Below are 14839 nucleotides of genomic sequence, written 5' to 3'. Positions count from 1 at the left end.
ATGAGTCACCGTCATGATAATATATGTTCAATGATCTTCTTTTGTAAGTTTTAGTTTTAACCAAATGCACCAATTTATTTGGTTATGTGAAGTTTGGATCTTTGGTAATTATCTTTCTCTGTATTAGAAAGGTGTCTTAAGAAATTGGTTTGCTAGATACTTGATGTTAAACCAATACATTTCTGACCTAAAAGTCAGGTGTTTTGCCCAACTCCTATAAGGTAACGTGGGTAGAATAGGTATGGAATTGTCGAACAAACCTCTAAGTTAGATATGCAATTGATACAAACTAGGGTTGGCAATATTAGCCAAGAAGGCTGAACTAGCCAAAATCAGGCCTGCCTAAACTGAGAAAATCGGTAACCAACAATCGGTTCATGATAGTCAATTAAGCGAAGGCTTCAGCTTTCCCAGATCCACGGTTTGCCAAACTGGATCGGATACTGAGAAATATCAAAGCCCCGAGTGTTAGGGTGCACAACTTATGCCCATATACTAAAGCCACAACGGAGAAAACTTCATCCTTGTGCAAAGAAGAGTATTTTTGTGGGTAAATGCAGAGTTTCGGAAGGGTTAAAGATGTTATGATCCAATCACCAACACAGTCTATATATCTCTTATGTCTCATTCCGTGAATCTGAGCCATATTACTTAGAGGGAGCTTCTCAGTCTTCCCATAAGGGGGAGAGAGGTTGTGAAGGGAATCCTCGTTCTATTGTTGATTTTGATGTCTTTAATGACTTGAAAAATTTGGAGGAACAATTTGAAGGCAGAAAATCTAAAACAACAAAAAACAATCTATCGTTTGAAATTGATGATTGATCGTTTTGAGAGATAGAAGCTCCTAGTGGAAAAAACAATCGATTGTTCAGCCCTAGCGATCGATCGCTTCAACATGTAGAAATTTCCAGTAGCTAGACGATCGATCGTTTCCTGAGATGACTTTTTTGGATAGTTTGGATCAAAATCAAGACGTATCTGAAACTCACACACAATATATTCCTCCTTCTACATCACCAACTAAAGATCCCACTCAGAATGATCCATCTCATGTACCCTAAACTTTAATGAGTCTTCTGGGTTAGAAAGTGTCGAACCTTGGAAATCACAAAGAGTTACCAAGGAAATTCCTAAGAAACACTATGTATTTACAAGGCATTTGCAAGCATAATTAGCTATAATGAGCTACGCAAATGCTACCCCCCCAGCGGTACCGACTCCCGCCAAAGGAGTGACCTACAGGAACACAGCCAAGCAGGCCACCGCCTGAGCCCCGGCTTGCACCTAGATCACCGCTGACGCATATCAGTCCCACATCGAAAACATGGAGAAGATTAGCTGTCTCCTCACCTATAAAAGGTTATCTCCTCTTTCCTCATTAATTAAGCATTTAATACTTACCTACTGTTACTTTGTCAACATAAATACATTGACTAACTTAGGCATCAGAGAAGAGAAGACCGCCCAGCGCGGTCTCCCTCTGACGCCCTCTGTATTTCACTTGACAGGTAGCGGAAACTCTGAGAATATCATAGGTAGCGGTCTGCCCATCGGACCAGCGTTAACAAAGGTTTAGCTACCGCTGAACTTTAAACATTAACACAATATGAACCATATACGAAAGCCAAAGCTAAATACTCTATAGCTAACTTTATATCTAACCATAGGATTTCTGGGTCACATGCACTTGTTATTGATCAATTATCTACTGTATCTATTCCTAGTAACGTGCAGGATGCATTGACGGATCTAAAATGGGTAAAGGCGATGAATGAAGACTTGGAAGCTCTTAAGAAGAATGCAACATGGGAGCTAGTACCTATGCCAGTTGGACAGAAGACTGTAGGATGCCGTTAGGAGTTTATAGTGAAGCTTAATGCTGATGGAACTATTGATAGATACAAGGCGAGGTTGGTTGCCAAGAGATATACACAAGGCTATGGGATTGATTATGAGGAAACTTTTGCACCTATGGCAAAGATCAATATTGTGTGGATTCTAATCTCACTTGTAGCAAACAAAGATTGGCCTTCGCACAAGTTTGATATGAAGAATGCGTTTCTTAATGGGAAGTTGGATGAAGAAAAAATAAGTAATGGGAAGTTGCACCTACCTCATAACTTTGATAATCGCTATATGTCAGACCTTTGAAATAAGTAACCAATGATCAAAACTAATAGCAACACCATTATCCTACATTTCTCTAAAATAAAAGAAGTAAAAACAAAAAAAAATAGCCTCAATGAGGTATTGAAAAGCAATAAAGCTCATATCAATGAGGTATCTAAAAGCAAATACTTCTTGACCAGACATCAAAATAAACTCATATCATTAAAAATACATTATACCCATGACATTATCTCTAGAATAGGTAACCAATAAATCACATAGTAATGAGGTGCCTAAAACTATATACTTTTTGACAAGGCATTTAACAAAGCACATAGCATGAACATCGCTAAATGTCATACATTTAAAAAAAGGTAAACAATGAAACTCACAAAATTAAAAAAAAAAAAAAAAAAACCAGTTGGCATTAAATTTTCAAAACCTTAAAGTGATACCTACTACATACATTTCTTTTTATTTCTGACCTAAAAGTCAGGTGTTTTACCAACTCCTACAAGTTAACGTGGGTAGAATAGGTATGGAAAAGTCGAACAAACCTCTAAGTTAGGTATGCAACTAATACAAATTAAGGTTGGCAATATCAGCCGAGTAGGCCAAACTAGCCAAAATTAGGCCGATCCAAACTGAGAAAATCGATAACCGACAACCAGTTCGTGATACTCAATTCGGCAAAGGCTTCAACTTTTCCAGATCCACGTTTATCCAAACCGGACCGGTTACTGAGAAATATCAAAGCCCCGAGTGTTTGGGTGCACAGCTTATGCCCATATACCAAAGCCACAACAGAGCAAACTTGATCCTCGTGCAAAGAAGTGTATTTTTATGGGTTATACAGAGTTTCAGAAGGGCTATAGATGTCATGACGCAATCACCAACACAGTACATATATCTCTTGATGTCTCATTCCGTGAATTTGAGCCATATTACTCAGGGGGAGCTTCTCAGTCTTCCCTTCAGGAGGAGAGAGGTTGTGAAGGGAATCCTAGTTCTATTGTTGATTTTGATGTCTTTGAAGACTTGGAAAATTTGGAGGAACGATTTGAAGGTAGAAATTCTGAAACAGCCAAAAATGATCGATCTTTTGAACCTGACAATCGATCTTTTTGAGAGATTGAAGCTCCTAGTGGATAAAACGATCGATTATTCAGCACTAGCGATAGATCGCTTTCTGAGGCAGAAGCAAACAATCGATTGCTTGAACCCAGCGATCGATCGCTTCAACATGCAGAAATTTCCAGTAGCCAGACGATCGATCATTTGGTCCCTAGCGATCGATCGTTTCCTGAGACAACTTTTCCTAGTAACGTGCAGGATGCATTAAGGGATCCAAAATGGACAAAGGCGATGCATGAAGAATTGGAAGCTCTTTAGAAGAATGCAAGATAGAAGCTAGTACCTATGTCTGTTTGAAAGAAGACTGTAGAATGCCGTTGGGTGTTTACTGTGAAGCATAATGTCGATGGAACTATTGATAGATACAAGGCAAGGTTAGTTGTCAAGAGATATACACAAGGCTATGGGATTGATTATGAGGAGACTTTTGCACCTGTGGCAAAGACTAATATTGTCCGGATTCTAATCTCACCTACAACACACTGACACAAGTTTGATGTGAAGAATGTGTTTCCTAATGGGAAGTTGGATGAAGAAGTGTACATGGATGTGCCCCCAGGTGTTAAGAATTATCCAAGTGACGTTGCCAAGGTGTGTAAATTAAAGAACTCTTTGTATGGCCTGAAACAGTCTCCCGGAGCTTGGTTTGGAATATTTTCAAAGGCCATTAGAGCCTTTGGATACAAACAGAGAAATTCTGACCATACCTTGTTTGTCAAACGCAAGAATGGTACGATTACTGATCTTATTATGTATGTTAATACATGATTGTTACAGGGGATGATCCAAAAGAGATGAATGAATTGTAAAGGTATCTATCAAATGAGTTTGAAAAGAAGGATTTGGGACAACTGAAGTATTCTTCGGGTATTGAAGTTGCTAGGTCTAAGAAGGGGATTTTACTTTTACAGTGGAAGTATGTCCTTGATTTGCTTACCAAAACGGGGATGCTGGACTGCAGACCAATCGAGACACCTATTGAGATGAATCACATACTTACTATCTATCCTGATCAACTTCCAACTGATAAAGGAAGGTATCAAAGCATTGTAGGAAGATTGATTTATCTTTCACATACTAGACCTGATATTGGTTATTCTATGAGTGTTGTTAGCCAGTTTACGCATTGTCCTAGTGAAGAGCGTATGGATGTAGTCTTTCATATTTTGAGGTACTTAAAGATGGCGCCAGGTAAAGGGTTTCTGTTTGAGAAAAAAAAATATGAATTGGAAGTTGTTGGGTACACAGATGCAGATTGGGCTGGTGATAAAACTGGCAGACGTTCTACATCTGGGTACTTCACTTTTATTGGAGGGAACCTTGTCACTTGGCTTAGCAAAAAGTAAAAAGTCATTGCTAGATCAAGTGCAGAAGCAGAATTTCGAGGTATGACACATAGAGTCTATGAAATGTTGTGGATCCGTAATGTCCTCAAAGACCTGGGTTACAGGCTTAAAAGGCCTATGGGTTTGCGTTGTGATAATATAGCTGCCAATGAGATTGCACATAATTTAGTTCAACATGATAGAACAGCGCATGTGGAGGTTGACCGTCATTTTATTAAAGCAAATCTTGAAAGAAAGGTTATTCGCTTTCCATTTGTAAACTCAGAGGAGTAATTAGCTGATGTTCTTACTAAAGGAGTGTCCAAGAAGGTATTTGACAACTCGGTTGACAAGTTTGCATGATAGACATCTATGCACAAATTTAGGGGGGAGTGTCCTAGAATCGTTGTAAATCTGTAAGTAATTAGGATTCTTATTTAATTAGGATATCCTGTAATTATGGAAAGATTATTTCCTATTAGAGTTAGACTACTCCTTCGTACTTGTATATATCCCCCACTGTGGAAAGAATAAAATCATCGAATTAACCCTGAATTAAAGTATTCTTTTGTCCTGAGTTTTCCATGAATAGTTGTAAATTCCCGAGCAGATTTCATGTCCGACCTATCTTCACTCAAATAATCATAACTGACCCCAGAAGTATCGAAATCGACATCCGAAAAATTCTACAGAAAGTTATAAAGTAGACATTCATAGCTTTCCAATGATATAAGGCTCATTATCTGATTTGATTTGGTACTTTCCCAGTAATTCGGAGAAATTGGATGTTTTACACAGTCAGATTCTGGGACCTGGGATTACAAATTGCCTTTCAATTCAACTTAGCACATTTTAGCTTATTTTCTTGTTTCTATGAAACAAACCTACAAAAAGCACTAAAAGATGTGAATGAATCATAAATAAGGAGAACTAAACATAAAAACCAAGATTAATAGGCATAAAAATATAGGATAATATGAGCACATCACTTCACAAAATTGTTGTTGCATTTTAAAATGTTTTAATATCTTACGAGGGTGACAAATGTTTTGTTTTCCGAGAAGGGAGTCGTAGTTTATGTGGTGTTGATTATTGATTTCACCTTCAACGTTACTTGAGGTGGAATTGTGCTGGTTAGAGTTTTGTTATCCAATCATGTCAGTGTCTTGCTTCAAATGTAGTCCTAAAATCTAATGCCAAGAAAAAAAACAAAATAGTTCTCCTAAAATCACTTAAATCATGGACTAAGAAGCTCGAAATTTCTTTTAGAGAGCAGATGCCAAATCACTTCCATTGGCCCGTTGGAAATATACTTTTTAGCCTAAATATATGGCGGGTGTAGGAATTAGACTTGCTTTTTCAATTATGTAACTGTAGCAAAGCTAGGATGGAAAATCTTAAATAAAACTAAAAATTGGTGGTTCCAAGCTGTTGAAAAAAAAAAAAAACCATTAAGAATAGATGAGTCTCTAGCTCTCTCTAAGACCTAGCCGCCTTGGCTATGGTTTTCCATTCCGGCGACCCCCTCTGGTCTCTGCCCTAAGTGGAGATTGGTTCTCCACGCTCTGCAGTTCTACTCCAGCTACTATAGATGATCACTGGGAGGATCTGATTGAGATCAGTGATAGGCAGATTTGGAGTCTAGGTTTGCGAATCAGACCGAGGAGCGAGCGACTCAAGCCTCCTATTGATCACAGCGCTGTCTCTCTCTATGGTACGTTTTCTCTAAACTCAAGCCTCTTTTTTATAGACTTGCTTCTTTAATATGTTAGAACTGGTTGTCTAATGAGTGGTCTAACCCTATGTACCACTGTGGTACCCCCATAACCTCTTATCTGTCTATTCAATGGTCAATCTGGCTTGAGAAATGACAATCTTTTATGGATTGATCGATTCAAAAAAAAAAAAAAAGTGGTTGAAAAAAAAAATTCAATATCTACTGTGGACTAATTTATTCATGACAAATGAGAATCTCATCCTTACGGCTTGGAAATGAATATTGTACTGTGGATAAATTCTAAAAGATATTAGATGGATTATTGGAATTGTAACTCTGTAAACTTCTAAAGTTGCATTTGGTCCTACCCTTTTTCTTTATGTCAGTTTTCGAATGTTGATGTCAAAAACATTGTTAATGACTATTTTGAACTTTTTTTTCTCGAAATGATTTTCAACAGAAAGTTTGATCAATCTTGTGCCACATACAATAATTGATATAGTACTTGTGCCATAAATCAGTGGTCAAGTAGGTTAAGAAAGAGAGATACCATTCACTCGTTCAATGATGGTGACTATATATATATTGATATTAATGAGGAGAAGAAGCAAAGGAAATTAAAGAGGCAGGAGCTCGATCGATATAATCAAGTTTTCATAAGATTAATCCGGTTATTCAAAAAAAAAAGAAAAAAAAAGATTAATCCGGAGAGGCCATAAGATCGATATGTAAGAAACATAATTTGAAGCTTATACAGGCACAGATTGAACAAGTGTAGAAACTACAAAATCCTTGATCACACTCTCATGATGAGTAGTGTAACCATCTTCATTCTTGTATGCAACATCCATGGCGCATGCAAGGTTAAGAATTCGGATTAGTAGTGGCCTTGGGACAACATTAGGAAGGAGGAACGATTCGTTTATGTCCTTCCATGCGTCACTCACTTGTCTACGCAATCCGGTTATTGCTTCTTCTTCCGTGGCACCATATTCTTTCATGTAGCACTCTACAGCTGAGGTAACATATCCTCTATTTTGCTCAAACTACAAATGTAGAGACGTACATGATCATTTAGGTTCAAATGGAAAGTCTAAAAATTGATGTATTCAAAACAAAACAAAAAATGCATGCACGAGAGGAATTGACTCATATACAAAACCAAAACCCTGCTACACGTACAATGTATCAATTAACAACTATTATACGTACTATAAAGTCTCGAGTGATCTATCATGGAATTAGTGGACAATATAAATCGATCAAGACTTGCTATATATAGCGATAGGTATGTACCTTGTGGTCCGCTATGTCATCCATGAGTCGGCAAACTACTGCAGCCCCTTTTACAGCCTTGGGATATGTGGCCAACCAATTGAAAGAGTCTTGTGTAGCAATATCTCCCATTCCAACAAAAGATATTGTTATTAGCATAAGGTAGGCTGTGGTCTCTAAAGATAGGACCATATATTCATCCATTGTTGGTATGTGTTGGTGGTGCAACCATTTAGCTTCAAGGAAGTAACTTTTAACTTGCTTTTTCATCTATATATAAGAGACAAACGATTAACATTTGTTAGTCGCTAACGAAAGTCATATTTTATGTACAAAAATTGTGTTTATAGACTCAAAACTCAAAAATGGATATAGACTTAAAAAGTACTGGGCGAATGGGGTTTACAGCTTCTCTGGCGTAGTGGATTCGGTACAACTTTCCCTCCTTTGCAAGCTCTTCCTCAATTTCAGTATAGACTTCTAACATTGCCTTATAACAGACTTTCATATAATCTGGTAGTGGATCTGTGGCACGGATATCCCACCTAATTGAACAGTAAACCATTGAGAAGTTAGCCCTGCATATTTTAACATACCAAAAAAAGCTCTTAAATCTACACACGGTTGATTTGTAGTGTTTATGTTGGATCCTTATTATCAACCATATATTTAACTATATATATAGTCATTCTGACCTAAGGTTAATTCACTATATATATAGTTAAATATGTATAGTGACAATTAATTTTAAATAATAAATTAACCTCTGAATAGCTTCAGTAAAGAGCTCTAGTTCTTCGAGTGTGCCACAGTTATCATAAATGTCATCGACAATAGATAGTATGGCAGTGACTTTGCATGATGTCCTCCTGGCAAAGGAATATTGAGGTTCGAAGTACGCTGACAAACTCCAGATAAAGTATATTTCGGTAATTCTGTCTCTTGTAAACGGCAGCTTGTTTCTCACGTCCAAGTCCTTCCACCACCTACAATTAAATTATAAAATAATTTAATTGGTAGAACCAAATAGCATTTCTTTGATTTAGTAAATACACACACACACATGTAGTTTGATGGTTAATTAACCTAGTAATTTCACATAGTTCCTTCTGATGGAGTTTCTGCAGCAGGTTGAAATCCAACTTTGCAAAAGTCAGGAGAGTTTTGTTATGGGAATCGCATTCTTGGTAGATTGACAAATAATATCTTGCTTCCACCCTAGGGATGCCCTTCCGCAGTGGCTGATTTAAGGAATGGGCTACTTGTTTTGAAAGTGAAGGGCTTAAACTATGTTTGACCGACTCAAGATGAGTGGTGGTGAATGCTAGGGCCTCTTCGAGTATGTCTTCTCCGTGTATCCTAAGATGGGTGGCTTCATACAAGCTTAACAGTCCTGATACATCACTTAGAAGAGATGCCTTAAATTTCTGATCATTTTCTTCCTTGAACTTGTTGAATATATCTGCATCACTAGGCAATCCATTAGACGAGCCTCAATATATCATATATCTGTAATACTATATACAGACAAAGAAAGTGATGGACAATTTTCATGTCAGCTTGTTGTCTATATATTGACATGCATGCGCATAGAAATTGAAATAAGAGTTTACAAAATCATGACAAAGTTGAATTTATACATATCCAGTAACATATACTCTTCCTAATTTAGCACTCTCTAAAGCGAGCTATTGGCATGGAATTGACACACAAATAGACAACTTACCGCATGAAACGTTATAACCTTGTTGTCTAAGCAATCGAAAACGGAGAGCAGTAGTGTAAAGGTCATCAACACTACCATAAGAGTAGCTGTGGTGAATTTGTTTCAAAATTTCATCAATCTCATTTTCAAAATGATAGGACACGCCTAAGCGCTGAATGTCATCAACCAAGTCCAATTTTTGTGAAGGCTTTTTAACAGGATCCATTAACATCCTCTTCACCTCTTCTTTCAGTTCTCGAACGTGTTTCTCAAGTTTAATGTCCACTTCCTACACAGGCAAATTTGAAGAAATGAAATACTGCATGATTTTCAGAAATAAGGGATTGTACATATATATAGCTTACATGGTACTGCAATGATACAAAACAGTAAAATGATGCTCAACTGAAGGTTTATAATTAAAATCAATAGAAGTATATATAACTGGGAATAACTAACTTGAAGAACAATTTGCGTGTCTACGAGTGTCTATATATCCTACCTTGGTAGCATAAGAGAGAAAATGATCACCCCAAATGCTTGGGGTGTAATTAGTTGATTTTCGCTTAACATGAGCAATAGTATCTGGCCTTTGAGCTTGAGATGCTAAAACTTGGAGAGACATTTTCTTGTACGAATGCCTTTCGTGAGTTGAAGAGTGTTGTAAGTGCTTCTTTGCTATTTATAATGGAATAGCCACACACGCAACTTTTAACACCTATTTTGAAATAGCTAGATAATTAGATATAAACCTAATTTCCAAAGAGGTATTGGGAAATTTTTTTATCCGTCTACTGATATATGCCTAACCTACGTAGGAAAACCTTCTTTGTAGAGTGTTGATGTATAACTAATTTTGGGCGCGGCTATAAATTGTCACCCTACTTACTAAGGTTTACCCATAATATGAAATGATAGCTAATCCTTAATTTTAGCATCTTTAACTATAGCTACTTATTGAAATTTGAACTAACTTTGTCTTCTTCTTTTTTTTTTAAGAAATAAAATCAATTAAAAGAATTCTTGTTTTTCCAATTTATTGTAAAATTCTATCCTTAATTTCTCTTCCCTTAAAAAAAAACTTTGCTAAGGTATATAAGTGACTATTATTTAGTTTTTTTTTTTTTTTGTCAATCTGAAAAGAAAAACCTAGCGTCTGCTAGGGTAGAGAGCGGATGCTATCGCAATCTGCTCTAAACCATCCCTCCATTACCATGGAGGATTTGGGAGGCCCGTAAGGCGAGGAAGGGTTCAAGCACAGCGGCGGATCAGGTTTTTGATTGATCCGATTTCCTTCTTTGCGTCGGGTTCATCTCTATGACGTTCAGTGCCAAGGGATGCTCAGGTGGTGGAAAAACCATTCAAGTCCGGTGGAGGAAAGGAGTGATATAGTGGACGCGGTGGTGTGGAGTGGCAACAGGTTGGACGGGTTTCCTGTTCAATCTGATGGCACGCTAAGCAGCCACAAGCTACAATCAACGATCTCACGTCCTGTTTGACATAGAGGGTGACTACAGTGGGCAGCAAAAATTGGAGGAAGGAAGCGGTGGGGCGTCTGGGGAGCATTCTCGCCGGACTGGTGGAGGACAACCATGTGGTAGGGTTGTGGCTCGGACGACGAGGGATCTGGGAATTCATGTGGCGACTTGGTGGATGCTCAGATCCAGATTTGGGGTTCAGGTCTGATTCGGGTCTAGATTTGGTTTTTAAATTGGGCTTGGGGTCCGGATCGGTTCTGGATTTGGGCCTAGTGTCCTTTTGGGTTTTTTTTTTGTTTTTTTGTTTTTCATTTGGTTTTTTTTTTGTTACTTGGGCAAAGTCAGTGACGGTAGGTTACCCGCTACTCGACGCATTTCGGTGTGTGGTGGTTTGGTGCACCATATCCTTGGTACCTCTTTTTAGTCTCTTAAACAAGGTCGGTGCCGGAAGGGTTACCCGCTACTCGACGCAGTTCTCTGCATGGAGGTATGGTGCACCATATTGTCGGTACCATTTTACATATCTCAGGTTCTGTCCTTTGCTTCATTAAATGCTTAATTGCATCCTTTTTTGTTGCTTTTCGTACTATTTTTGATATCTCTAAATTCGATGTAGCTTCTACATCTATCGTTGTAATAGTTTTATTTAATATAGACTTGTCAGTTTGTTTGTTTTTTTTTTAAAAGTGACCTTTATTTGATTTACTAAGGTTTGCAATTCTTTAACTATTGCTACTCATTGAAATTTGAATTAATTTTTTTAAAATACAATAAAATAAAATAAAATTGTTTAAAAGAATTCTTGTTTTTCCAATTTATTATAAAAAAATCTATTCTTAATTGTTTTTCTTTTTCAAAATTTTTTCCAAGATATGTAAGTGACCATTCTATTTGATTTACTAAGGTTTGATTTTATTTAGTCTTCTTTCCAAGTATAATTTCATATTTCTTTTCCTTAATTGGTGAGTTATTATATTAGTAAGGTATGTAATATTATATTCTATACATGTATCTACAAACTTGCTTCATTGGTCAACATATGTGTTATAATGGAATGAATATCTACTACAAGCCATCGCAACAATGTCAACCACAAGTATCATAAAACAACCTACCTCAAAACTATGATAATCACTATGTGTATATTAAAAAATGTGTGCGACCCTTTCTCGCATACCTAGCGCTGGCAACGGCGCTTCACAGCCATGGAAGCCCTTGAGGCTTTCTCAACACAGAGTGCTCAAGCGCTTGTTTCCAGTGGAGTCCATCGTGACCTCGACAAGGTGCAGCCCACTGCCCTCAACCGTCAATCCCAAATCCGATCAGATGGATCTGCTTCTGTTCTCCGGGACCAAGCGATGGGTGATCGCTGCTTAGGCCGGCGAAGCTGCTCATGGATTCCGATACGGATTTGGGATCCGGGCACTATGTGGTGGTTTCGATGCTTCTTTGCAGATCTGACATTGATGGTGCTGACCGGGATGTTCTGGTTTTCCTTGACATGGGAGGTTGGCGGTGTGATGTTGGCTGCGGTAGTGCGGGGTGGTGCAGTCACTGCCCGGACTTGGCTGCGAAGGATGGCGGTGAGGTGGAGAGGCGACGCAACAAGTCGGGGTTGGCTCCCGGTTTTGGTACATGATAGTGGCACCGGCGGGCAAACGACGCAACGTAGTGCTGGGCTTTGGGTGCCCATAGTGGTTGAGAGGCCCACAGTCATGGGTGTGGACTCTTGGGTGCAGTCATGGGCCCATTCTTTTTTCTCAAGCTATTGGGTTTGGGACCCGGGTGGAATGGATGAGGGTATGGGCTTCCTAGATTTCTGGAGGCCTTAGCTAATGTCTAGTATTTTAAATAAGGAGACTGTTGTTATCATGCGCTCGATTGATGTCGCAGATAAGCCAAGTTTTTCATTAGTTTTTAGTTTATTTTTCTTTCCTTGCAGATCGATGGAGAAAATTCTCAATGACTTCAAGGAGTCTTACTTGGGCTACTATACTGTAAGCACCTCAATTGCGAGCATTGGCGAGCAGCATAGCCGGTTTTTAATGGACGAGGATAATCTACATCACTTTGTAGTTGCTTTGTTTTCTTATTTCCAGAAAGTGAGCTTCAACTTTGTAATCGAACAACCATTCCAACGAAATATGGTTTGTTCTGCCTTAGATTTTCAATATAACCTTAGTAGGTCAATTTATGCTCCTGTGAATGTTCGGGATGCCCCTATAAACGATTGTAACCATCGTTGAGAATCAATATAAGTTTTATTTTATTCAAAAAAAAAAATGATAATCACTATGTGTCAAACCTGCAAAATAAGTAACCAATGATCGAAACTAATAGCAATACCATTACCATAGATTTCTCTAAACAAAAAATTAAAAAAAAAAATTAAAAAAAAAAAAAAATAATAATAAAAAACCAGCCTTAATGAGGTATCAAAAAGCAATAAAGCTCATATCAATGAGGTATCTAAAAGCAAATACTTCTTAACCAGACATCGGAATAAACTCATATCATTAAACATACCTTATACCCATGACATTAAATAACATTACCTCTAGAATAGGTAACCAATAAATCACATAGTAATGAGGTGACTAAAACTTTATACATTTTGACAGGGCATTTAACAAAGCACATAGAATGAACATCGCTAAATGTCATACGTTTAAAAAAAGGTAAACAATGAAACTCACAAAATAAAAAATAAAAAACAGTAGGCATTAAATTTTTAATACCTTAAAGTGATATGTACTACATGCATTTCTTTTTATTTTTGACCTGAAAGTCAGCTGTTTTGCCCAACTCCTATAAGGTAACGTGGGTAGAATAGGTATGGAATTGTCGAACAAACCTCTAAGTTAGGTATGCAACTGATACAAACTAGGGTTGGCAATATTAGCGGAGTAGGCTGAACCAGCCAAAATCAGGCCGGCCCAAACTGAGAAAATCGGTAACCGACAAGCGGTTCATGATACTCAATTCAGCGAAGGCTTCAGCTTTCCCAGATCCACGGTTTACCAAACTGGATTGGATACTGAGAAATATCAAACCCCGAGTGTGGGTGCACAGCTTATGCCCATATACTAAAGCCACAACGGAGAAAACTTCATCCTTGTGCAAAGAAGAATATTTTTGTGGGTTATGTAGAGTTTCGGAAGGGTTAAAGATGTTATGACCCAATCACCAACACAGTACATATATCTCTTATGTCTCATTCCGTGAATCTAAGCCATATTACTTAGAGGGAGCTTCTCAGTCTTCCCTTAAGGGGGAGAGAGGTTGTGAAGGGAATCCTCGTTCTATTGTTGATTTTGATGTCTTTGAAGACTTGAAAAATTTGGAGGAACGATTTGAAGGAAAAAAATCTAAAATAGCCAAAAACGATCGATCGTTTGAACTTGAAGATCGATCATTCTGAGAGATATAGAAGCTCCTAGTGGAAAAAAAACAATCGATCATTCAGCCCTAGCAATCGATCGCTTTAACAGGCAGAAATTTTCAGTAGCTAGACGATCGATCGTTTCCTTAGATGACTTTTTTTGATAGTTTTGATCAAAATCAAGACGTATATGAAGCTCACACACAAGGTATTCCTCCATCTACATCACCGATTGAAGACCCCACTCAGAATGATCCATCTCATGTACCCTAAACTTTAATGAGTCTTCTGGGTTAGAAAGTGTTGAACCTTGGAAATCACAAAGAGTTACCAAGGAAATTCCTAAGAAACAATATAAACCAGATACCAGAGCCAAAGCTAAATACCCTATGGCTAACTTTATGTCTAACCATAGGATTTCTGGGTCACATGCACTTGTTATTGATCAATTATCTACTGTATCTAAAATGCAACATGAAGACTTGGAAGCTCTTCTAAAGAATGAAGCATGGGAGTTAGTACCTATGCCGGTTGGAAAGAAGACTGTAGGATGCCGTTAGGTGTATACAGTGAAGCTTAATGCCGATGGAACTATTGATAGGTACAAGGCGAGGTTGGATGCGAAGGGATATACACAAGGCTATGGGATTGATTATGAGGAGACTTTTGCACCTGTGGCAAAGATCAATACTGTCCGGATTCTAATCTCACTTG

General features: G+C 37.9%; 2 protein-coding genes across 2 annotated transcripts; one reads left to right on the top strand and one right to left on the bottom strand.

Moving 5' to 3' along the window:
- Nucleotides 1-6980: 6980 nt before the first annotated feature.
- On the bottom strand, nucleotides 6981-9927 carry LOC112167522 ((-)-germacrene D synthase). Its single transcript, XM_024304550.2, has 7 exons — nucleotides 9768-9927; nucleotides 9287-9554; nucleotides 8647-9022; nucleotides 8325-8546; nucleotides 7967-8105; nucleotides 7582-7830; nucleotides 6981-7331 (listed from the first exon to the last, which is right to left on the bottom strand). The coding sequence occupies exons 1-7, from the start codon at nucleotides 9888-9890 to the stop codon at nucleotides 7035-7037; spliced, it is 1674 nt and encodes a 557-aa protein (XP_024160318.1). The 5' UTR covers nucleotides 9891-9927; the 3' UTR covers nucleotides 6981-7034.
- Nucleotides 9928-11859: 1932 nt separating this feature from the next.
- Nucleotides 11860-12960, top strand: LOC121053116. The gene is made up of 2 exons (XM_040519577.1): nucleotides 11860-12543; nucleotides 12686-12960. The coding sequence occupies exons 1-2, from the start codon at nucleotides 11949-11951 to the stop codon at nucleotides 12742-12744; spliced, it is 654 nt and encodes a 217-aa protein (XP_040375511.1). The 5' UTR covers nucleotides 11860-11948; the 3' UTR covers nucleotides 12745-12960.
- Nucleotides 12961-14839: the final 1879 nt, after the last annotated feature.

This window comes from Rosa chinensis, chromosome 5, assembly GCF_002994745.2.
Source record: "Rosa chinensis cultivar Old Blush chromosome 5, RchiOBHm-V2, whole genome shotgun sequence".
In the NCBI taxonomy this organism is placed as follows: Eukaryota; Viridiplantae; Streptophyta; class Magnoliopsida; order Rosales; family Rosaceae; genus Rosa; species Rosa chinensis.
The sequence above is the reverse complement of the archived record's forward strand: the minus strand, read 5'-3'. Positions and strand labels throughout refer to the sequence as shown.

Excerpts from the sequence above, each read along its gene's own strand:
- LOC112167522 (XM_024304550.2), bottom strand. The coding sequence starts at position 9,890 with ATGTCTCTCCAAGTTTTAGCATCTCAAGCTCAAAGGCCAGATACTATT. Across the intron at positions 7,831-7,966 it reads TCCACTACGCCAGAGAAGCT|ATGAAAAAGCAAGTTAAAAG; the intron begins GTAAACCCCATT and ends TCTTATATATAG. Across the intron at positions 7,332-7,581 it reads ATGACATAGCGGACCACAAG|TTTGAGCAAAATAGAGGATA; the intron begins GTACATACCTAT and ends CTACATTTGTAG.
- LOC121053116 (XM_040519577.1), top strand. The coding sequence starts at position 11,949 with ATGGAAGCCCTTGAGGCTTTCTCAACACAGAGTGCTCAAGCGCTTGTT. Across the intron at positions 12,544-12,685 it reads CCCGGGTGGAATGGATGAGG|ATCGATGGAGAAAATTCTCA; the intron begins GTATGGGCTTCC and ends CTTTCCTTGCAG.